Raw genomic sequence first — 25,927 nt, 5'->3', positions numbered from 1 at the left:
CAATCGAAAGCCCAATTGTGTAAGATCGAAAATTCATGTTGAACTATCGTAACTAGGAGAGTCTCTGTACTTGGAGAAGCCTTTATTTGCTGTCAAAACAGCCTCGACGCATTGTGGCACGAATTCCACAAGATGTTGGAAACATTCATTTGAGGTTCTCCCCAAAACCACATACCAAAAGTATTGTATTGGACTCAGATACGCTGATACGCTGTTTTTGGCTTGGGGGAGGAAACCAGAACACCCAGAGGAAACGTCCAAAGCAGGCACTGTGGGTGTAAGGCAGTCAATACATTGCTACACTCAAAGTTTTATTTATTCAGTAATTCACTGTATGTATTGCAGAACAAGAATAGATTATTTTCCATGTAGAGAACATTTGTTTAATGAATGACAAAATGTAAACCAAATACAGTACTACATTTAATATAAATAAACATTAAAGGTGGGGTCTCCATTGTTTGAAAGCCAATGTTGACATTTGAAATCACCAAAACAAACACGCCCCTAACCCAAATGGGTCCCATCCCTGTGTTGATAGCTTTGCCCCACACATACACCAGACAAGTATAACCCAAGTACTGTATAACCCAGACAAGTATTATGGCTGAACCTGTTGGGGAAGCTGACTAAGGGTATATTTTTTATCAATAAATGAACTGAATGAGTAACAATATGGTAATGCAAATGTGTTTTCGTAGTACTGTGTGTTGTACCGTGAAAGGTTTCCCTCCGTTTCACACGAAAGACTTTCAGTTCTCTCCAGCGCTGGAAAGCTGATCCTATATTAACACGGGTCCTTCTTCTTGCCTTCTCGTAAGCCTATCTTTGCTTTCTTTCTTTGTTTTTATCCACCATGTCAATGTTAAAACCGCTTTCTGCCGATGTCACACATGCACACTGAACACTCTTTCTGCCCATATCGTTCGTCTTGTTTATGTTTTTTTGTGTTTTTTAACAATGCAAAAGCTTTAATATACTGTATGAAGAAAGAATATGAGTGAAAGAGAACAATTCATGTCTAGATCTGGCCTTGTTCCTAATGGCCAAGGGCACAGCAGCTGAAAAGGTTACACATTCATTGATGAATCACAGCTTTGATTTCTTTTCAGATTTCTTTTTTTTTTTCTTACACTTTTTAATTTCCGTTCCTATGTTGCTGTAGATTCTCCATGACTCACTGAGTGGATGTTAAATCCAAATGTGAATAATTCAGAGGGACCTTGGTAGTGTATAAGAGTCAAGGATGTGTTTTTTTGTTCTTGTCGTATTTTCTTTTCTAAGCATTATAGTAAAATAATACTTTAGCCTTGACAAATTTGGGCAGGTTACTTTAGTGGGAACTAGTTTCGGGTTTTAAAACAGCCCTAATTTTGAAGTACCTTTTGTATGTTAATAAATACGTTTTTCCATTAGCCTGCTTAATATTAAATATGTTAGAATGTGTCAGTTTAATTTCTTTTATTCTTACACTTAAACTCTGCCCCCTTCCATGTCCTTCTTTTTAACAAAAAAAAATAAATATCTGAATGACTCACACTGGGTCTGAATGGAGCGTGTTGTATATAAATCAATCTTGAAGGCCACCTCTTGGTCCCACAATCTCACACACTCCCTCAGGCTCCACACACCCATTATGAGACCATCCTTTTTTACCAGTACATCCTAGTACCGTGAATATAAACATAGCATACTTCTACAAAATTAAATTATTTTTGCACTTTGAACTCCAAAACAAGAAATCCAGGGTGTGAGCCATGAGGTCCAGCTTCTGTCTGTTTTTCTTCTTGCTACTGGTGTCATACGGCTCTGGAGCCGTCATCACAGGGGTGAGTAATGCAGATTTAATCAGGGTTTTATTGAAAGGCTTAATTTAAATGAATTACTTCTTTAATCCCTACATTGAAATTATATGATATGGTTCATTGTTTAAATGATCCTAATAGCTTGTAATAGAATCTATCACACTTATAAAATTTATTTAATAAGGATATTTAATACTTACTGTGTGTTTTATTTATTTATTTTAGAACTCATTACATTTTTGTAGTGAATTTTCTTATTTTTTTGGGATGTGTCGCAGTGCTTGAATGTGAACAGACAAAATCTGAAGCCACTTGTTAATTTGTTTATATGCAGAATCATCATAAATGCATTAAAAAAATTTTAAATGCAATAAATGTTCGGGTTTGTCCTATTACAAGTAAAATAGTTAGGTAGATCTCAGTCAATATATAAATAGCTGCAATTTGATTTTCAAAATCAAGTCTATCTTTTGTGAATTTTGTTATTTTGCCATTGAATGTTAAAAATAATATCATATTCATAATTGTGCACCACAATAGCTGCAAGCGTACTCTCTTCTTCATCTGTTTCCCTTGTTGTACCTTCTGTTTGTTTAGCCACTATGGGGTCTAGGGCATTTAGTTGTGCTGCTCCTAATCTCTTTAATTCCCTTCCACAATCTATACGAGAAAGTGACTGTCTGACTACTTTTAAACTCACTTGTTTAAATGAGCTTTCTCTGATCAATTTAAAACTATTTAATGTCAATAATTGTTGTTTGTTGTATTGTTGTATTGATTTTATCATCACTACTCAACTGTACGGTGTCCTTGAGTGCCCTGAAAGGTGCGTTTAAATAAAATGTATTATTATTATTATTATTATTATTATTATTATTATTATTATTATTATTATTATTATTATTTACTTGATTAGTTTAGAAATAAAATGGAGTAAGATCATTGAAAACCCCTTTCTGACATATGAATTTATTTCTGAATAAATAAAATGATCTTGCATATTGCAATTGGTGAAATTTAAGGGAAATAACTGCTTTCAAACTAAGTCTTTATCACTGAAGAAAATAGAATAACAATGCTGCATTTTTGGGGGTGAAGTATATCATTATATACAACTTTACCATTTAAGTTTATTTTTACAAAATACAAGTTTAAGAAAGACCATATAATATGTATTTTTATGATGTCTAAAAATCTTTAAATTTATTTCTTTAAATTTCTACAACAAAACAAACAAAAATGTGTCAGTGTCAGTGTCGAACAAGCACTACTTTGACAGATGACAAATAAAACAGTGAGCCATTCACTCCTTTTACTTCCATACATATTTTCCCTGTATGTGTATTTTAATTTAAGCCTCCTGATCATCATTTGTACCTCTAGATCTAAGCGGCAGCCATCTTTCAGTAGTTCAGCAATTGATGCATTTGAAAGATGAACTCTGAATAATTCATGTAATAAGACCTGATAAACAGCAATCTGCTATTCAAACTGATTAGGATTTATTTTCATGTCGTAACCTCCAGGCAGAAGCAAACGGTCACGATATCAGAGAACGTATTCAACCAGACCCACACGCAGGATGAAAAAAATCCATGATCTATTAACAAAAACGTAACATAGAAAAGCAAATACTTGGAAACATACCTGAAAAATATCACTAAAAAAGCACATTCATAAAAAAACATAGAACAGAGAACCGAAACAGCTAAAATTTTGAACATGAGTCGACACAAGAGGAAGGGTATAAATAGCAAACCACATTAGGAGTAATCAAGCACAGGTGAAGACATACAAGACATATTCACATGACATTCACAATGAACAACGATACACCTGCCAGTGCCCTCTAGTATGTGTGAATATTTTAAAATGGAAAAACAAGTCATTTTTTTTGTTAAGGACTCCCAAGTAGCTCAAAGGAAAATCGATGACCAATCACTATGAGATTGCGAGGCTGTATTCTATAGAAAGGAGCAAAATTGGCCGTACGCTCTGGGTTAGTTGGATGACAAACTCTTCCTATCCTGTCAATCACCGAGATACTAGCCAGAGATGGGTGTATGTGAGCTCATGCATACAGAGGAGACTGGAATGTACTTTCCTCCAATTGTATTATGGAGGAAGTGGAATGAATGGAGAATAAGGAAGGGTCTGCAAAGTGAACAGATTGGTGGAGGAACCGTGAGGGGGAGAAAAGACCCAAGTGCACTGGCACCACTTTTTCCTGTTTTATTGCTGGATAGCAAATATCAGCAGAATTGGTTGGAAGGCCACTATTGCCTCCGTGACTGGATTCCAGCTTGTGAGGCTACAGGACTGGATTCATTAAATGAGTCTTCTTAATGGCTCTACTTGACTTTCCTTTAGCCTTTACCTATAAACACTTCTCCTGCAAGGTGTTTCACTGTGGTGGTGGTGGTGGTGATAAAGGTAGATATTACATCTCAGGGCTGCTAGGTGGAAAGGGCCCTCAAGGGGCAGGTCATAAATGGATACATTTTCAAGAAATAGAAAGGGAGGCCCATAGATACTATATCTTGCACTCTTCACTCTTGTGTCATTAAAGTGTTAGATGCATAGTGGGGAATTTTTCTATTGTATATTAGATTGTGCCATGTGATGGGTTGGCACCCTGTCCAGGGTGTCCCCTGTCTTGGGCCCTATGATAGACTCCAAGTTCCCTGCAACCTTGTGTAGGATAAGCGACACAGGACAATGGATGGATGAGCAAAATACAAAAACAAAGTAATTTGGAAAATGCATTGAAAATATTTGTTTCTATTTTACTTTAATTTAACTCAGCCATCCCGACTATGCATCCAACATTTTCATGACACTTCAGTGTACAGTGTAGAAGCAGGACTTGAACCCCCAACCCCAGGTCTAAGGCAAACATGGCAAACATCAAGCCACCTTGCCCAAACTGCCAAAAAACAAAACCCCAGATTAATTAAAGCCAAATCTGTATGAATATTATTGTAAATGGAAGGAACTCCATATCCTATGCCACAGTAACAGCTCCACTCTCAGCACTGCAGTTCAGATGGCACTCCATCTCAATGGAATCATATTGCCTATAGCTAGTTTCCAAGCCAAGCAAGAATGCTATGTGGGTCAAATTCAAGCCTTAAGAGACTACAAAGCAAAAAAACTCCCCATGTCTCCCCTTCCACCATTTTCCTAATCATGTATTCCAGTTGTTTTAAGTCTACCGATGAAGTATTCTATGTTACAGTCAATGCTCAATGCTGTTATATCTGCTTCCTCTGCTCAGGTTCATGTTTGAGTTATGAGTTGATTCATTCCAAGTCATGTCTTGTTTCAAAATGCTGCATTATTCCAAAGACACTGCAGGAGACAAGTCTACCTAGCAGGTGGAAGCAGTTAGCTTGGATACAGGTCTGGAACTCCTCAACCAAAATGCACACTCAAGTTTACCACTGCTGACCATGTTATTTCCCATGATTCCAAAGTCTTATTATGAGACTACATACCAATGTCTGATAGATTTTGCTGTTGAGGATTTCTCCTACAATATGTGCTGTCATTTATCATCTTGCTGTTAATTGGGAAAACAGGAGAATGAGCAACTCCTACCAGGAGCCTGAAAGGAATTCTACAAGACCAGAAAAGATAAATGTATAGCTGCTGAATGTGTGCTGATATTACACAACGTGATGGCTCAAAGTGGTTGGAACATGCAAACCCTCCTTTGAGAGGTTGATGGATGAAGATATCATGACATTTTGATCAAGCTGCATAACCTGCTCAGAAAATTAAATCCACATTCAGAAGGTCATGGCATTGTAATTTTTCCTTTCCAGCTCACAGATGTCATGGAGATGGATCGAGTCTGAATTTCTACTGAAGATAATACTTATCTTTATTTTGAACAACATCAGAAAGAAGCTATTTTCATATACTTTTTTTTTTAACTTTCTTTCCTTTTTCAGTGGTGGGTCCAAAAGGCAAGCAGATATCGATACATTTTTCATTTATATATGTTTTGCTTCAATTAGCCTTTTTTGTCAAGGGATCAAAACGGATATCAATAGAGACATTATCAGAAAAGGATAGAAACTGCTGGTCCATAAAATGCCCTATCCCAAGTGATTACTTAATTTCCTTAGTCTGTATTAATACACAATCTTATTTTCTTAGTTAATTGAAAGTGAACATTTGTATGTTGGCTATTATTTATATAGTATATAATATTAATATAGCTATTATTTCACCTTTTTCTTTTAATGGCTTACACTGTCAACACCTGTACATATACAGTGCCTTGCAAAAGTATTCAGACCCCTGACTAAATTTCTCGTATTTTCAAATTATAAATGGTACCCTGAAATTTCATTCTAATGGATATTTAATTAAAAACACGGAAACTCAAAATCAATTATTGGAAGATGACAGTGTGTTTTTGTTATCAAATACTTTTAGGGAAAAAAAAGGTAAGTATCATGCTTGCATAAGTATTCAAATGCTATTGAAGCTGAACGAGAAATTGCCTCAACAGAACACAATTACTTTACCATTGGTTTCCTCCTGTGAATAATTAAACATGCAATCACAATTTCTGGATAAATAACCTACTGTTAAAAGATCACTGGTCAGGCTGTGAATGTGAAGGAAAATGAAGTGCAAAGAGCATTATATTGGAGCATGCCATTATACTGGGGTATGCAATATTCATATTGGGCATATGTCATGTAAATAAGGCACTAGAGGATGGAGCTTCTTATCAAGCAGCTGAAGCTGATTCATTATTTGCTTTTTATTGAATCACAGCTTTTGTTGTTGTATGGCAGTTTCATGAATCAGATACAGGTTTGTTTATATGTCACTCAAATCTCCTCTTGTTTATATGGAACTTTGATAAAGGTTCTTTGTGTGCAGAAAAAAATATATAGTTATTGTTTATTTTACTGTAGAATAAGGAATTTAACAATTCTTTGTTACCACACAGCGTTGCGTATCATTGTACATTTACAATAAAACAGACGATTCAATAAATCTGCTGAGTTTAAATCAACGCATTGTATGACTCTCTGTGTGTGTGTGTGTGTGTGTGTGTGTGTGTGTGTGTGTGTGTGTGTGTGTGTGTGTGTGTGTGTGTGTGTGTGTGTGTGTGTGTGTGTAGTCATGTACAAAAGATTCCCAGTGTGGTGGCAGTATGTGCTGCGCGGTCAGCCTGTGGATACGCAGCCTTCGGATGTGTGTGCCGATGGGAATGGAGGGAGAAGAATGCCATCCTATGAGCCATAAGGTGAAATTACTTATTTCTTTTTTTTTTTAATCATTTCAATCCATTCAATACGGCAATTACACTTTGCTTTCATACCACTGTGTCCTTCACATTCTTGAAGCTTTAGAAATCATGTTTAGCAATCAAATCCAAATCAAATATTTTTGAGCTCTGTATGCAGTTTAAGGGTATAAACACAGCATAACTATTGCCGGAAGCAGATAAACGCAGTGGTTAAACTCAGTTTGAGCAAAATCTTACTCATTTAGATAGATTGAAATTTTGAGACAGATTTCGTAGCCTCGTAGATGGTTAAGCATTTACCAGAATGTTTTTATGCTTCTTAATTTGTTTGCTTACTGCAATAATTGTGATCTCCAGGTTCCATTCGGTGGGAAGAGACTCCATCACACATGCCCATGTTTGCCAAACTTGGCATGTATTACTACAGAGGAAGGCAACTCCAGATGTCTCTCACTATCCAAGTTCCAAGATTATTATCTCTGATCTATATACATGCTCATATGTGCTATGAAGGCTATATAGAATGTATAATGTCCAATTTGTTTAGTTCATTTATGGAAATATTGTTATTTATTTAGAAAAAAAAGTCCTTACATATAATATGTTGAGCCAGGACTAATCAAATCTGTCTCAAAATGTCTTCATTAATAAAACTAAAGATAATTACATTTTGTTGCAACAAAGTCTGTACATGAACAATGAAGTACTCTATTATTCTTTTAAATATTTTGTCTGGTTGATGCAATTACAGGTCACAAATGATTTGGTTGCATGGTTTCACAACTCACTTGCATTGCTTCCTCACTGCTCCAAGATCCCAGGTTCAAACCTGAGCTTTGGTTGCTCTCTGTAGATCTCCTTCAGGTTCTCCACCTCCCTAACATGACTGGTAAAATTTGGTATTAAATAATAGTTGCATGACATAGAGTTATGTTGTTATTCGTTCATTCATTCATTCATTCATTCATTTTCCACCGCTTATCCGAACTTCTCGGGTCACGGGGAGCCTGTGCCTATCTCAGGCGTCATCGGGCATCAAGGCAGGATATACCCTGGACGGAGTGCCAACCCATCGCAGGGCACACACACACTCACATTCACTCACACAATCACACACTACGGACAATTTTCCAGAGATGCCAATCAACCTACCATGGATGTCTTTGGACCGGGGGAGGAAACCGGAGTACCCGGAGGAAACCCCCGAGGCACGGGGAGAACATGCAAACTCCACACACACAAGGCGGAGGCGGGAATCGAACCGTGCCCCCCTTGTTGTTATTCATGATATTCAAAAAAAAAAAAAAAAGAAAAAAAAAAAAGAAAAAAGAAAAATCTTTAGAAATGGTTGGTCTGTGCTTCTGTTAATACTTATTGATTGGAGTGTTATCCTTTTTTTCTCAACATAGTGTTGAGAGTTTTCTTATTGGTCTCTTGACCGATGTTTTAACAAACTCGATTTAACACAGCTGTTCTTGCTGCCTGAATTTTTTTTAGTCCACTATCTGATAATGATGCTAAATATTTCCTGTTAAAAGCAATGTGTACAGCTTTGAATGTCCAAGCTATTATCTGTTTGCTTAGCACCATAAAATGTCCTGAAAGCCTAAACATAAATGACTACTTTAGGTTATCTCAGATGATTAGTATTTGAGGTGTTTTTTTTTCATGACATCATACAGAACTCTACCACAAAGCCTGAGTAAAGCAGAAGATCCTTACAGTAGAAGTGAGATAGCTCCTCTATGCTGTAACTTATAGCTTAGAGATCTACTGTATATCAGTGGTATATTAGTGAGATCTTGAAACAACTCTCTAGCTGTCTGAAAATTCATGGTTCTCAAATTAGCGTCTGTGAAACATACATTCACTGGCCTCTTTATTAGGAACGCTGTGCTGTACACCTGCATATTCAAGCAACAAACTTGTCATGTGGCAGAAGGACAATGCATAAAATCATGCAGATTCAAGTCAAGAGCTTCAGTTAATGCTCACATCAAACATTCGAAAAGAAGAACATGTGATTTCAGTGATTTTTAGACAGGCTGATCTCAGAACCAGCGAATCTCCTAGAATTTTCATGCATAGCAGTTTCTAGTCTTTAAAATAATGGTGAATCAGGGTCTCTCTTCCCCCTATCATGGACACTTACACCACACGCTGCATCCGCAAAGCCAACAGCATTGTCGATGACCCCACACACCCCTCACACACACTCTTCACCCTCCTGCCGTCTGGAAAAAGGTACCGAAGCATTCGGGCCCTCACGACCAGACTGTGTAACAGTTTCTTCCCACAAGCCATCAGACTTCTCAATAACTGAACTGTACTATACTGAGCACAACATACACACATCATCTGTATGGACTGCATAGACCCTCACAAAACTCACACACTGTTTTGCACACTTTTCTGCTGTTTTTGCACATACTGTCCAACATTTCAGCTGTTTTTGCACATATTGTACAATATCTCAGCCATTACGCACATACTATACAATATTTCAATCATTTGCTGTTTTTTGCACAACTCTATATATTATCCAAAGGACCTGCTGCTAAGAAACTGTGTTCATTCTAATGTTACTGCACAAAATATTGTTTGAACATTCAGTATTTACACTGGTCATTCGGTGCTGTTTCTGTTACTGTTTATTGTCTTTTGTGTATTGCATTTTTTGTACTTTTTGTATTGTCTTGTAACTTTATGTCTGCACTGTTTTTTGTCCTGCACTGTCTTGTTTGTCTTGTCCTGCACTGTTTGCACCAGGTTGCACAGTTGCACTTTATGTGGCTAAGACTACTTACATGTCCTTAGCCCTGTCTTTGTTTTATGTAGCACCTTGATCCTGGAGAAACGTTGTCTCATTTCACTGTGTACTGCAACAGCTATATGTGGTTGAAATGACAATAAAAGCTTCTTAACTTGACTTGACTTGAAAAAAAAATTACAATGCGTGTTATGTGGCCTTAGGTTTGAGCTGACAGGAAGATTATGGTAATCTCCCTTTTATCTCAGAATATATAGTGTTGTACCTCGACGTTGCTAGGCTGAAATAGCATAAGACCAGATAAGACTAGATAAGTTCCAGTCGTGTCAGACAAGAACAGAACTGGGCATTTGAAGATTAACTAAAAGATACAAACAACAGTGACCACACAAAAGAGTGGTGTCAGCCTACATGCCTACAGCCTAGTGTGTGTGTTTGTGTACTGTAGATATCCTATAGTACATCGTCATTTAACCATGAAGTTCATAAGAATAGTCAATAACATTACTATGCAAGATGGTTCCTTATATTGCTATAAATATGCCCTGTGTGGATTTTCAATTCCAACCACAAATCATATAATCACTTACAGCCAGCTGGTTCTAGTCCAAGCAAAAGCAAATTTGTCAATAGCAATGAGTGATCCACTGAATCAAACCAGTCAATACATCACTGAAAGGGCAGTGTAAAGCTTCTTATTAGCAAGACAGCATACTTTATCATTATAAATGAGTGATGTAGCTGTACTGGAATGACGGCAGCCTGACTGATATACTGTATAATAAAAACTGCTTTCTTAGACACAAAGCATGAAAGCTAGATTTCAGAGAATAACTGACAGTAGGTGTTACAGTCTTAATCTTAATGACATGCATACAAACAATACCTTGATTAACTGCCTGATCGACTGATGATGCCATGATGAAACGTTTCGAACGCGATCCAAAATAACCTTTTAAACAAATTCGTTTCACCTGATTTATAAGACAATAAATTAAAGGGGCCTCTGGAAAGAAAAATACACTCAACAAAGTTTGCTTGCTTTCTGCAGGCCTCAAACATCTGATACTATCTGAACTATACCAAACTTTCAGAGTTTTCTTTACAGTATTTACATTCATTGTATGGTATGACATACAGGACACGGTCCACGACAAGGACGTATACATGGGTAAGCACAGTAACCGGCTCATACCAGTATGGGTTGATTTATTAAATGCTTTGTTCGTGTCAATTAAATGCATATATAGTAAAGGACATATTGCATATTTTGCTTGCTGTATGTTCTCCACGATTTTGACTGTTTCCATTCTAAATTCCATTCTAATGCTTTAATAAGTACATCAAATAAGTAAATAAAATGTGTATCTTTTTTTTAAAAAGCCTAAAAAGAGTTTTTCTTTTTCGCAAGCATTTGCTTTGTAATACAGTAATCCAGTAAAGTCCTTGACAGAGATGAAAATCACTCGAGGAAATGCCAGTGTGGATTCAGTCATTTTCAAAGCTAAGCTGTAGAAGGAGTATGACAGGCAGCATAATGGCTCGAGTGGAGTTTCAGTGTCAGCTGAAAGGCACGTTTGGCTTATTTTTACCAACCCCTTTATGATAACATCTATTTTAACAGGATGCAGTGAAGAAAAACTCTACAATCAATGGACAGCTTAATGCAACATCTTCTTGTAGCCTACACAGTTGCTTTAAAAGAACATTTGTTTCAGTGAAAGAGAGCAACTGGTATTACAAATCAGTTCCCCTTTACTCCAGAAACAAAGTCACAGAGCAGAACCTTAGTTAGAGGTAAACTTAGGGGGTGAAACACATCATAGGAGAACAAATGAAGCAATATCGTATCCCTCTTAGCTACACGCCAAGGCATAAATGACAAACATATGTACAAACTTGACATTTTACAGTGCAGTATCTGCATTACATTGTACCAGTATCTAGATTCATTCATACACTAGCAGTTTGAATCATATTAAATGAATGGAAACGTGTATTCATGTTGTATTCAGAAACATTGGCCTTGTACCTAATGGACAGGAGACACGATCATGCTACAGTTGGTGACAAGAACTGGGCTTGTCCAGTAACACAACAAACTATATGTGAATACCATGCGACTTTGTGCAAGACAGCGGAGTGAATGTGATCCCTGGAAAAGCCCTCACACTCCTTCTCCTCCTTCTCATATGACATTTCAATTCAATTTCTTTGTATAGTGCTTTTAACAATTTCCCATTGTCTCAAAACAGCTTTACAGAGGTATGGAAACAGATGAGAGAGAAGAAAAAAAACAAATATATAATAATAAGAAGAAAAAGAAGAAGAAAAAAATAAGGATACAAATAAATAAATGAATATATACAATTAAAGTTTTAAAATTAATTAAAAAAAATTACTTTAAATACTATATATATCTCCCTATCCCTAATGAGCAAGCTAGAGGTGACGGTTACAAGGAAAAACTCCCTGACAAGATATGAGGAAGAAACCAGGCTCAGAAAGGAACCCATCCTCATTTGGGTGACACTCGAAAGTAAATAATGTAAACGTAATTAATGTCCTTTCTACAAAAGTTTATATCCGCATTTAATGCATATACACAGCTTATATCTAGCTTCATATTAGTCAGGATAAAGGGCTTAATGTATAGAAGCGAATACATTATAAAAATAATTCATAGGCCGTGTTTAAACATGTTGTGACAATCAACTTTATTTGACTTCCAACACAGATGATGCAAAAGTCTCTGGAACAGCAGTCCATGTTATTTTTTTAACAAAAACATAAATAGAAGTATGTTCAAGTCCTGATATTTAAAAAAAAAACCCTTTTTAATAACAGTTAAATAACCGGAAGATGAAACGATATGAAATATGAAGAAAAAGACTTTTGACGCACCATATGAAAAAGAAATCTGTTAAAGGAATTGCAAATATATTACATAGCAAAAATAATGACGTATAAATGAATTATTCAGATGTTATATGAAAATAGGCTTGTTGAGAAACATGTGTTTGTTGCACTCATCTCCAACCCTTGAGGTTCTTTGGTTTGTCCCCCTGGGACATAGAAAAGTCTTATGTACAATCATACAACAGAGTGTTTCCCAACACAAAGAGAGTGAAAGAGAACCTTTTAGGAAGCTACAAACCCATATCTAGCCAAATGCTTGAAAAAAGAAAACATTCAGACACATGAGATGAAACTATTTATGAAGCGTTGTGTGAGAGGTGATTTCCACCTGTATTTCCACCTTTTGTTTCATTCCGTTATGACTCCTTATCTTGCATAAATTTTATGCTTGATTATAGACAATTATTCCGATATCAAAAATGACAAGAGCTGCAACCCAAATGGCTACTACACACTACACACTTACACACGTGCACTATGGACTCTACCACCTCTACCGTGTTCTCATGTTTGAAATGGAGTATCACCCTTAATGGATGTGAAACTTTTCCCAGTCGATGGCATATTTTATGTGTCATGTGTAATGCTGTGCTTCTAGCTCCAGCAGAATACAATGAATTTATAATGTCTGAAAAAAAACTGATGTCTGGTACCTTGAAACATTTTTTCTCATCCAGTGTCAGCATCTGGTTTCCCTGCTGCTCTCCAAAAAGCCTCTTTCTTCTCCCCTTCATTGCTAGCCCCATCCCTCTTAAAGGCCCCGTTATTCTTGAATGCCTAATGTATGTATCGTGCATTCCACAAATCTAACAAAAAAAAAGTAAGGTTAGCATAAATAACTGATTTGAGCCAACAATATCAAATTAAGTATACATGTATAAAACAGTAAACAAAGTATTCTCCTGTAGGCTGAGTGCCTCTCATGTCCTACATCCTAGAGTCCTAAATTACCTGCTTTATTTCTGGAGCATTAAACTGTACCATCTACTTTCATTTAGGCAAAACGGTCTGTTAATTTACTTTGTCTCGATTTACAAAGCTCCTCCTACGTAACTGATAAAATACAGCAAGCTGGTGAAGCGTCTCTTTCCCCATTGTGCACCTCGGGCACGTTTGGAGTGTCTCAGTATGCCGAATGACTTTTCACGACTACACCTGTACATACTGCAAATGTACAACATGCTAATTGTTTTTTTAATTAGCTTTAATAATTACCATTGAAAACAAAGAAATTATTCAACTCCCAAATTTTTTTTTCTTTTTTTTTTTTAAAGAAACGTATAACCCCATACAAACCTACGGACTTACGGTAGTTTAACAGCTTGCTTTATTAGTAATAACCTGACGTCTTACCTCTCTCGCTCTCATCCTGGATGATTAATCTTCTCTAAAAAGCAGCTCTGACAAAAATACTCACTGTAATTCAAAAGACAGGTTTATATTAATGCACATAATCTAATATGCTTTTGTTTCTATAGCAACAGCTCATTCACAGAGACTCGTTCAGCGGACGATCCTCATTACTTAAGCCTAACGATGATAACGAATTGAAAATGTCTCGTCGTTTATCAAAGAGGCTTTCTGTAAGTCGATGTTTATCTTACATTTATTGACAGAGTCTTAGGCATTAGTGCTTTCGGGAAGTTTTTGGGAAAGAGGACACTTCCTGGTATTTTGGTAAGATGGTAGATGGTGAAGGAATATGGAGATAGAATACATGAATACATTTATGAACTTAGTTTCACAAATGCGCAGGTTAATTCACATTCCCAAAAAAAGCCATACTTTCATTCACAAAATACAGATTTACAAAGGCAAGAGTAAAATTCAATTCACAATATGCGATTCACGAGTGCAAAACACAATTCATAAATACACAAGTGTCTGCAAATTTCTAATTGTTTTTACATTTATGAATCGATTACTGAATCTGCATTTGCAATCTTTATCTAATCAGATTCTTCAATTCAATCCAGCTACCCTTTATAAGCTGTGCTCAGTGCTTTGATACAAGAAGCATAACTTTTCATGTCGGCTGCAAAGTGTTCCTTAATGAGTGTACGGTGATGACAGCGTTTGCACATTTCACAGGATTTCACGACTAAAAACTACTACCCTCTTAATGTGTTTTGAACTAGGAGAGAGTTTGCATTACTTGTGTATGAAATCTGGGCATCAGCCATGTTGGAATGATGAAACACAATCTGCTCTGTGCATATCACTGGGAAAAGCATATTATGGTGAACTGGATTGAAATCTCACATCTGACTGGCTAAAGGAAACATCTTTAAGAAAAACACAAATTTGTGAATTGATCTCAACATGGTGACACACAAATGACAAAGGTAATGGCAAATCCAGATTAAAAAAATTAATCCATAAATGTAAAATCATCCAAAATGTGTGTATTTAGGAATTTTATTTTTCATCAGTAAACCATGCTTTGTTTCTTTCTGCATTTACAAATCCTATTTTGGTTTGCTTCTTGCAAAAGGTGGTAAAGCATCACACCACCTGTTTGTTGATGTTCGTCCTATAATGGCCCATGTTGTAATGATTTAACCCTCGTTTAATCGATCTGTGTCAGATCAGTTCATTATAGCTCAGTTTTGTTCTTATGAAGTATCTTTCAATAGAAGGTAAATATAGACCAGACACTTTCTTTAGATCACACAATATGGCTCCATGGGTGTTTGTGTAGGTGTAGTCAAGCAGCAAGGGAAGCAAGCTCGGCATCGTGTCCTGAGCTCCTTGTTAAAAACAAAGCAAATAAGCGGATTGGCTGCTGCCTGAGCGAAAGTGAGCCAGACTGCAGCACTCACGTATGCCCGTGGCATGCCACTATCCTTCACCAATACTTGCGCATAGCACAAGACAATATACGGTGCCCAGAGCAGCAGGAAAGCAAGTGTTATCATGTAGTACATTTTTCCAATTCGCTTTTCCATCTTGAACTCATCCAGGACAAGCAGCCTTCTGTTGGCACTGTGTGCTACCTGCCTGATGCCCACTAGAGTGGGAGGTGTTGGGCCACGTCCAAATCCAGCAATCCAGTTAGCAGCTGCTTGACCTGTGGCTCCAGGTCCATGAAAAGTCCAGTTGTGACTGACGGCTGGGATTAACTGGGCTGGCTTCATCTTGCGGTGGTCATAGACAAAGCAGAGCATCTTGACATACACTGCGTGTGTGGCTCCTACTACCACAGCCAACATCAGAGTGAATCCTAAGGTGTCGTTGGCCCTTGCGTAGCGCTGCTCAAACATGCACTGCTCCTCCTCATGCATAAATCTGTACGTGTTCATGTCAAACACAGGTGGCAGGGCCATGGCTGCTGCTAAAATCCACGAAACACCAATGACGGCAGCACACGTCCACAGCGTCACGCGTTTGGCATAGAATCTGTGGTGTGCGATCGCCATATAGCGCGTGACACTCACACCGAACAACATGAAGGCAGCATGGAAACAGAACAGAGCAGACAGAAAAGCCACAGCTTTGCAGCTCATAGCTCCGTAAGCCCACTTCGAGCCACGTGCCACAGACGCCATCATGAATGGGAAGCACGAGGCCGATCTTGCAACGTCACCCAAGCACAAATCAACCAGAAAATAATATGGTGCTTTGTGAACAGAACGATCCTTAATCACCAACAGTGAGATCAGCATGTTTCCCAACAAGCTGACCCCTACAATGAGACCCAGAGAGGCCAGTTTCACAGCAGAGGCAGTGATGACATAGTCCTGAAGCGAGGGCTTGTTGCTTTCACCGGGGTCACTTGCGTTGGCCATCTGCGCATGCGCACCGTCCACTCAGACGCCCCGACTCCGTAATCCAGCATCAAGTAAACTCGGTGCATTAAAAAAAAAAAACGAATCAACACATAAGATCCCGATTTAGTCTAAGTCAACCAGAACGCATTCACAAATGTTCCTCATGTTATCTGTGATCTGAAATCGTCCTGATCCTAAATGCAGCGTTCCTTCAGTAATCGCTTTGACATGCACCTGTTTTCCCACGTTGAGATGAAGAAATGTCGTGTTTCTGATCCTGATCTTCATCACAAACGTGTCCTCGTGCGTTTAAACACACCGAGATGGAAAGCGACAGCGAGGAAGGTTCCGTGTTTATTTCCGTCGTGCGGGAAAAACCTGGCGGACCCTCCGGGAACGACAGAGCACAACCTACCTTCGGCTTCATGAGCAGCTGGACAGATGTTTTGCGGCGGATTTGGTCATCTGGGGACCTCCGTATGGTGATATAGGTCATGTGTGCACGCGCGTGCCGTATAAACACCAACAAGACCTCCTGCCTCCTGCTCTAGTCCAGCGCGCGTGCACAGAGCATTTAAAGACACAGAGAGCACAGAGATGGAGACACACAGAGAGACTCGATCACATGTCTGGCATTCGGCAGACACCTTAATCCAGAGTGACTTACATATTTATTTTTTAAATATATTTATACAACTGAGCAATTAAGGTTTAAGTGCCTTGCTCAGGGGCCCAGCAGTGGCAGCTTGGTGGACCTGGGACTCGAACTCATGACCTTCTGGTCAGTCGTCCAACACCTTAAAGCCACGGCCAAGGAGCCAGAGTGGGGCAGAGGGGACTGCCTGGTGGGGGGAAGAAGGGGGAGGGAGGAGGAGAGGGGAGTGTTTTCTTCAATACTCACTCTATTTCACCTTATTTTTCCAAAAGCAAGATAATATTCTGTATTTTTTTTAACAAGAGTATATTTTTAATTAATATTAAATACATTACTATTAAAATCTTTGTAGACTTCCATAAAAGTGAGAGAATAACGCACTCTGCTTATTTCTCCAAACACAAAAAGCCAGGCTACCACATCCCCGATCACACTGATCATCTGGTTCCAGGTTAATACACACTGGTATTTTTAGTTACACATAGTAAACCCCTTAACAGTGTATACCTTTTAATGTATTAGCATTTATAATTTATAGCATTTATAATGATGATGATTAGATTAGCAAGCATTCCTCCAATATATACTGCCATGTTGTGAAATCCACAGGTCCTAAGTAACATTAGACCTTCTCTGTGTTCATGATGTTTGCACCACATCCTTGCAGTAGCATAACAGCCAGGTCACTCACTAAAAGTATAAAATACTTGCAAAGATTTTTCCTACTGCGAAGTTTCACATTAAAGTTCTGATAATCTGGATCAAATAATAAAAATATATAATACAATATGAAATAATAACATGGAATAACAACTATGGAAGCACCAGACACCCACCACTGTCAAAAATCCTTCACCATGGCTCCTATGCTAAAGCAGTCAGATGCACGTAACTCATAATAACAACAATTCACGTCTTTTCAAGTGATTGCCGGTTTTATCTTTTACCTTCTCTTTATCAGTCTGAAAACACATTGTGAAATCTTGTATTGGTTCAAGGGTCTGGAAAGATGTTGTGGTTCTCCGTAAACTAGTGTTCTAGTTTATCCTGAGAATATCCTCTATTATATCCTGAGAATATTATATGTGTAATATGTGTGTATAGGTTCATTATTGCTCTGTCATATTACTGCCATCATTGCCTTCTTCTATAGTGAAAGGTGTAGTTTACCCATGGATGAACACAGATGAACATTGGCTGGAAAGGACTGGTGCTGGCACTGTCAGAGCTTCCTACAACATGAAATCAAACATTCATCAACATGAATTACAGTATTCATGAAATCCACAGACAATACGTTAGTATGTTTGTATACGATTTAATACAATGGAACATCATGGCTGATTGCTAGCCAACTAGATAACTAATGAATGCTAGTTCAGGTGCTAAATCCAAATAGAGTTACCTTCTGACAAATAATAATAAGTACTTGTAACTATATGTTTTACTTGTTTGCTATTATGTCCTCACCAAAACATTTGTTGGTGATAAGAGTGACTAACGAATACTGAAATTTCGGGCATATTACATTGACTGGGGAAGTCGTGGCCTAATGCTTAGAGAGTCTGACTCCTAACCCTAAGGTTGTGGGTTTGAGTTTCGTGCCGGCCACGACTGAGGTGCCCTTGAGCAAGGCAACGAACCCCACTACTGCTCCCCGGGCGCCGCTGCGTAAATGGCTGACTAGTGCACCGGGTGTGTGTTCACGGTGTGTGTGTTCACGGTGTGTGTGTTCACTGCTGTGTGTGTGCACTTTGGATGGGTTAAATGCAGAGAACAAATTCTGAGTATGGGTCACCGTACTTAGCCGTATGTCACGTCACTTTAGCATAAAACTAAATGCTATGTCTACTAAATGCTACTGTCCTACTCAATAGTAGGGATGTTCGGACAAAGCTACAGAAATTAGATAGGATAATACAGAACAAGTGTGCAGAAATATGAAATATAGTGGGGGCAGATGGCAAATGAAAAAAGAAATATGAGTGAGGATGCCCTCTGGTGGTCTGGGGGAATTGTGCAGGGTGATTGTGACAGTTTCTGTCTGTACTTATTTTATGGATGCACCCATATCTGGGAAATTAAACAACAAATCTCTTAGGTGTGCCAAGATTCAAGTCAATTTAAGAGTGAACAAGCTTTTATTGTCCTTTCAACCATATATAATGTTCCTCTAGCACCTTGGTGCGACATGAATCACAGAGCTACATACGACATTGAGCTAAGGGCAAAAATTAAAGATTAACCTATTGATATAAACTGTGCAATGCAATGCAAGACAAAAGACAAAAGGTTTCTCCAAACCTTGGAATTTGTCTTATCACCTGGGTGTCAACAAGAAGACAAATATTGGTGAATGATTAACATGGGAGATTCTGGTATGGGATGAGCATCTGTGTGCAGAAAGTTCCAGATATCTAGAGTTGTAGGGCAGGAAAATGTCCAAACACAAAAGATCAGTTGAATAAAAGCCAGAGGTTTATCAAATAGACAGTTTAACAGTCAACATATTAAGAGTCAAGACACATCAGGTCAACAAACAAAACACTGCTCAAAAAGCTCAACATTTTTAAAAGCGTGTTTGGAAAATCTTCGTAATGAATGAATGTTTATACTTTTTATGAACCAGGAAGTGCATCAGATGTGTATGAAGTCTGAGTTTGCTTCTTTGTCTGGGTCTGTCCCTAGGTCTGGTAGCAGGTCAGCATAGATGTTCATGGTGGAAGTCTGAGATTAATGAAGGGTCTTGAATGTTAGCATTTCTCTGGTCCGTATCCTTTCCAGTCCGTGTAAGAGATTGTATCCTGACAATCATTTTGAATCTAGCAGACTCCGTATGAAAGGTCCTTAGTGATCACACGGCACAGCGCTTGGTGTCTGTTCATTTATAGCTCTTTTTACATTTAGTCTTAGGTCTGAAACACGACCCCTTACCAGTTCCACAAGAACCACTGTATCACCTCACCATTGATTTTTCTTATCACACATTTGCTCTTCTCAAGGCCAGATCACCATTCAAGGTGTCTGTTTTCTGAAACCTGTCCAGCGCATTCCCCTTACATTCACATTCATAGGCACGACTTTGTCATGGAGAAATATTGTATAAAAAACCACACAGACAACAAAAAGTTTAGCATAAATGGCTTTCTGAAATATTCCAAGAAGAGGCAGATCTTTAGTTATTATTTGAAGACTTAGCTGTTCAGACATCTAGTTCCTTCCACCACGTAGGTGCTAGAACAGAGAACAGCCTTGATACATGGCTTCCTTGTGAGATATTTGGACCAGTACTGACATATCAGAGGGAGCATGGTGAACTATGGGAATATCCTTCCCTGTAATATTAGACATTAATTTTCAACCCTCCCATAATTGCCAACCCTATCTCTGCAACCTCTGGAGTTACACTGTTAAAGATCTCAGGTGTTTAAAACCACTTTCATTCTCATAAATATCCCAGAATTGTGCCTCTGAGGTTTCTGATATATACGTATAGACTTTTGGGAAATACTCTGTGGACTGATGAGACACAAGTTGGATTTTTTTGGAAGGTGTGTGTCCCATTACATCTCGTGTAAAAGTAACACTAAATTTCAGAAAAGAACATCATACCAACAGTAAAATATGGTGGTGGTAGTGTGATGGTCTGGGGCTGTTTTGCTGTTTCAGGAAAAGGAAGACTTGCAGGACCTGGTTAAATGGAACCATGAATTCTGCTGTCTACCAAAAAATCCTGAAGGACAGTGTGTGGCCATATGCTTGTGACCTCAAGCTGAAGCAAACTTGGGTTCTGCAGCAGGACAATGATCCAAAACGCACCAGCAAGTCCACCTCTGAATGGCTGAAGAAAAACAAAATGAAGACTTTGTAGTGGCCTGGTCTAAGTCCTGACCTCAATCCTATTGAGATGCTTTGGCATGATCTTATAAAGATGGTTCATGCTATCAAATACTCCAATGTGGCTGAATTACAATTCTGCAAGGACCAAAGAAGAGTGGACCAAAATGCCTCCAAAGCACTGTAACAGACTCATTGCAAGTTATCGCAAATGCTTGATTACAGTTCTTGCTGCTAAGAGTGGACCAACCAGTTATTAGGTTTAGGGGGCAAACACTTTTTCACACAGGGATATGTAGGTTTGGATTTTGTTTTCCCTTAATAATGAAAACCTTTATTTAACTGCATGTTGTGTTTACTTGTGTTATGTGTGTGTTGTATACTATATATATACATGCTGCCTGCAGAAAATATGTTTATCTTTCGCTGCATTGCAGCATCAAACTTTTTTCTGCTCATTTTGTAGTTAGTCTCTGCAAAAATAAAATTAAAATAAAGTAAAGATGTGATGCAATAAGAGATTTGAGTTTCCTCATAGAGCTTTAATTAAATACATATCTTTTGAAACACACCATTTTTTCAGTTGTTTTCCAATTTTGGTTTCAAAATTATTGTCATCCTGTTGATCTGGAAGAAGGTTGAAATATATTGGTACAGAATACGATACCATTAGTCTTCATAAGATTAAACATAATGATGATGTACAGGAGAAAAAGGTTTGATCTCATTTGACCAGAAGATATGATGCCTATAGTAGTTATAGTGATACTTGGTGAATTTCCATTGCTTAACTTCACAGCCGGGAAAGGAAAACAATATGCACAAATGCTTAGAAGATCTTATGTATTGTCATACAGTATCTTACATTGAAGTGCATTTGAGCTATCAAACAGAAGTGTGCCATGGCAATTCTAGCAGGCAGAAATCTCATCAAATTCTGTTCAAATGAATAAGGACACTTAAGAGCCAGGGTATTTTTCCAGTCAAAATAAATGCTTGTAAAATCAAGCATTGAAGAGTTGTTCATAATCATTTCTAGCACTAGGATAAAAAGATGCCAGACCAAAAACAGCATATTATGGGTTGTGTATTGTGTTATAATCCTATACAGAAAGGCACACATACTGTACAGGAAGGCACAAATGTCATTGTTTATACATAGGAAGAACTAGGGATAATTCTGCAGAGGCTACTGTAAAAATTCATGGATCATTTTGGGAACAGAAAATGTGGCACATTTCATACATAAAATGCTGAAAATGGGTTTGTCACTGCTTCAGTTTAGGGATAATCATATAAAACTCCCCTTCAAATGTTTTCTCTTTAGCAACGTTTAGCACTGTTATATGTTCTGTATATTTGATCGTATGTGTATGCATGCTTTCTAAAATGTCATCAGATCTTCATATATGTAATAAAAACTATTAAAATGGTTTATTTACCAACAACAGACCCCACAATTTACGTTGATATATACAGTACGTGGCAAATTACCTAAAGCCTAAACCACCAGGACTTTAATAAAAGACTCCTCATTCTAATAATAACATATCATTCATATAATTTGATCTTTCCCAGCTTTTCTATCAATGTACAGTAGGTACTGGATAATTAATAATAGTAGCAAAATTAAATTATCTGTAATAAATCATTTGAGATTTTAAAAAGAAATCTCTTTGGATAGTACGCCTGTCTTGCTCAATACTGTTCCCAAACCAGGCTTGGCATGGTTTTAAATGCCCTTAGCATCTGAGAGGGTAGTTTAAAGTCCTTAAAGCATCTCCCCGGGCAAAGATGATGAAGACACTGCTGGGCCTTCTTCACCAGGGTGTTGGTGAGACAGGACCACGACAGATCTGAACACCTAAGTATCGGCACCTCTCATGATCCTTAGTGCTTTTGTACCCTGAACATTTGCACACAAATATGATAGTAAAATGTGCAACAACATGAGTAGAGCAAATACCTAATAAACTGAAATAAAGTGCTTTGCTAACCTGTTCCAATAAATAACAATAAATAAATAAAAAAACTCCTGAAAACTTAACATGTATAAAACTCCAAAAAATATGCAGTCAACTCTGTGAAGTCTCGGTAATGAACGTTTTAGTCATGTCTAGTGCTGTTTTTCTCAGCAATGTGTAAAAGTGTTTCCAAACTTGAGATTTAAAACATGAAGGTGCAGCATGAACCTTCGAAGAGGTTTGGTTTGAACACCATGGTTTAGCTTCTGGCACACTACAGACTTCATACATACACACATACACTATACACTTACAACAAATGCATTGCGCCCTCTCCTGGAATAAATGCAGTAACTTCTCTCCACCACCCAATAAAAAAACAAAAAACAAATATAGATCGATTTTTGGGTAAAACAATCTATTTTAAAATCGTTTTAAAAAGAATCACGATAGTTAGGTGAATCGATTATTCACCCAGCCGTAGTTTGTTGTGATTCTAAGATATTGACTGTAATAATATTCACACGCTAAAGCAGCGAGATTGTATATCTTAATAAAAAATCTGAGGTGTAATGTTGCTAGACTTTCATGTTGTTTAGGGCATAAATGTTTAATGACGATTCAATGATGTTCAATGATTCTCTAGTTTAATCATCTAAAGTGATACATTTATAAAAATGAAATTTTCACTCAGGATATTAAGCAGAGTGATTGGCCATTGATGTTACAAGTAGTTTCATTTGATTTGGAGTTTAGTGCATTGGTTTAAGTTATAAAGTGGAATAATTGGGCAAAGAATGTTGAAGAAACTTGACATTTAGTGCATTGAACGAAAATGAACAATTCTAGCCCTTCCATGTTCTCAAGTTATATGCACTCAAGTTTTCATTACACAAGCGGTCGTTGCTTTACGATGAAAAACGATACAATGGAAGGGAACTTTTGAAAGAGTGAAGAGACAAAGAGAGTATTAGACTTGAAACTGAACAGGAGTACTGTACATTTTGAGGTGCTGGTATTCTAGTGTAAAAAATGTGAGTGTTCATATAAACCTTTATATATTGTGTGTGTAGGTGTGCTATCATCCATCATGAGAAATGTGTTTATATTATGTATATCATGATATATCATATATATCATGTTCCACGCTTCACCACAGTCCAGAATCTGCACACCAGATTCTTCATAACAATTCATTACAGCCTGTGGTGAAGAGTCAGCGTCCCAGATTCGTGCACTAGTGTTAAAATCGTTTCATTATCATTACTTCCAATACAGTAAAAAAGGACGAGACAATCTTTGATGAAATACTAATTATGCAAAGATTAACTCTCATCATCGATATCAGACAATGAGTTTGAATGATTAATTTCTTTATTTTGATTATTTATCTTTTTTATTTGTTGTTTATGGTTTTGTTTTCTCTGTTTTGAGCAGATATTTTTATTAGATTTTAAATTTAGACATAGATCCTTTCCAATGAGACATTGTGGTGAGGAAAAAAACCTCTCTGAGACTATACAGTATGAGGCAGAAACCCTGAGAGGAACCCGACTCAAAAGGGAACCCATCCCCTTCTGGGTGTAAGGCTGAATTGTAAAGTCATGAATTCCAGTATTTGTTCCGTAAGTGTATTCATTTTTAGAAATGCTATTTTTTTTTTGTTTTTCTTCTAGTTCATTTCTTAAAGAAATTTGGTTAACATGCGTGTCCTGCAGAGGACGTCCCTGCACCTCATGCCTCGGCTGACTGCTTCACGCCGCTGGCTCTGCGGGTCACATTGGTCTACCTCCTGTTTCCACAGAAGGAGCAGCTGCTGCACTTTTACCTTCTGCCTCTACAGAAGGAGGATTTTTGCTTTACTGCCTTCTGCTTCCACAGAGGTGACCAGTAAAGCGGCTCAGTTTTGGAGCACTAGTATAATTTTTTTCCTTTTCTTCTTTTCCTATCACAGCCTCAGACTTGTATGTGGCATGCATCAAGGCCCCCGATGATTAGCATGCTTTGAAAATCCGAAGAATTTAATTCAGTTAGACATGAAAATGCATTATGACTGAAAAATCTAAGCATTTGCATAGTTCACAGAGTTCACAGTATAAGAGTTCACAGTATTACACAATTGTTGTTTTTTGTTGCATTGTGTTGTCTTTTACAGGATTTTATACTAATCAAATACCGTTAAATCATGTTTTAACTTCTTTAAATGGAGTTAATTCTATTTTATACAGGTTTAGTCTATTTTTTCCAACTCAACTGGATATAGACCAGGTGAAGCAGCTTCCGCAGTTCACCTCAAACAAATTCATTCAATTGTACTTGCAGCTTCTGCGTGTTGATAAGGATTTTCCCACGTTTGATCATTATGGAAAACACCTCTGGCACAGCAATGTTGCTATCCTACAGTATGTGAAGCTCACAAAAATTGAGAAGGTCTGTGCAGGGACTGGGTTTCTCTAATATCAAGACCATGTAATCCTGGATCTTCAACCACTCCATTAGCTCCAGGACGTTTTCACAATGGACCAGCTACGGGTCAGAACGGGACTTTATAGTCTCTATAGGCTAAAATTAAAAGAGACACAGTTTGGAATAAATACATTTAATCGATGAATAACGGAGATTTAAAGTCTTCAGCAATAGTCTGCTGATATCAGAAACGAAAATGGTTGGTTCAAATTAGCAGGAATTGCTCATCTGTATCTTAGAATGTACTTACGATGGCCATCGCTCCTTGAAAATCATCAAATTTAATGGCAACCTGTTCAACAAGTAAAAAAAAAAAATTTTACAATATGGTATAATGAATACAATCCATATGTTACTGAGGCCAGGGCGGCTGCAAGTGCAGAGTTATTTATTTTCATATTTTCAGTCAAGTCATGCGTTAAAAAGTGGCTAACAAAATTATATTAATTTGGTGAATCAAATATTC

General features: G+C 37.6%; 2 protein-coding genes across 2 annotated transcripts; one reads left to right on the top strand and one right to left on the bottom strand.

The window, feature by feature from the left end:
• The first annotated feature begins 1,496 nt into the window (after positions 1 to 1,496).
• prok2 (prokineticin 2) lies at positions 1,497 to 7,991 on the top strand. Its single transcript, XM_027147300.2, has 3 exons — positions 1,497 to 1,829; positions 6,952 to 7,077; positions 7,438 to 7,991. Exons 1-3 carry the CDS (start codon positions 1,758 to 1,760, stop codon positions 7,561 to 7,563), a joined length of 324 nt encoding a protein of 107 aa, XP_027003101.1. The 5' UTR covers positions 1,497 to 1,757; the 3' UTR covers positions 7,564 to 7,991.
• Positions 7,992 to 12,542: 4,551 nt separating this feature from the next.
• gpr27 (G protein-coupled receptor 27) lies at positions 12,543 to 17,117 on the bottom strand. The gene has a single exon (XM_027146326.2). It carries the CDS (start codon positions 16,555 to 16,557, stop codon positions 15,433 to 15,435), a length of 1,125 nt encoding a protein of 374 aa, XP_027002127.1. The 5' UTR covers positions 16,558 to 17,117; the 3' UTR covers positions 12,543 to 15,432.
• Positions 17,118 to 25,927: the final 8,810 nt, after the last annotated feature.

Source organism: Tachysurus fulvidraco, chromosome 5 (genome assembly GCF_022655615.1).
Source record: "Tachysurus fulvidraco isolate hzauxx_2018 chromosome 5, HZAU_PFXX_2.0, whole genome shotgun sequence".
In the NCBI taxonomy this organism is placed as follows: Eukaryota; Metazoa; Chordata; class Actinopteri; order Siluriformes; family Bagridae; genus Tachysurus; species Tachysurus fulvidraco.
The sequence above is the reverse complement of the archived record's forward strand: the minus strand, read 5'-3'. Positions and strand labels throughout refer to the sequence as shown.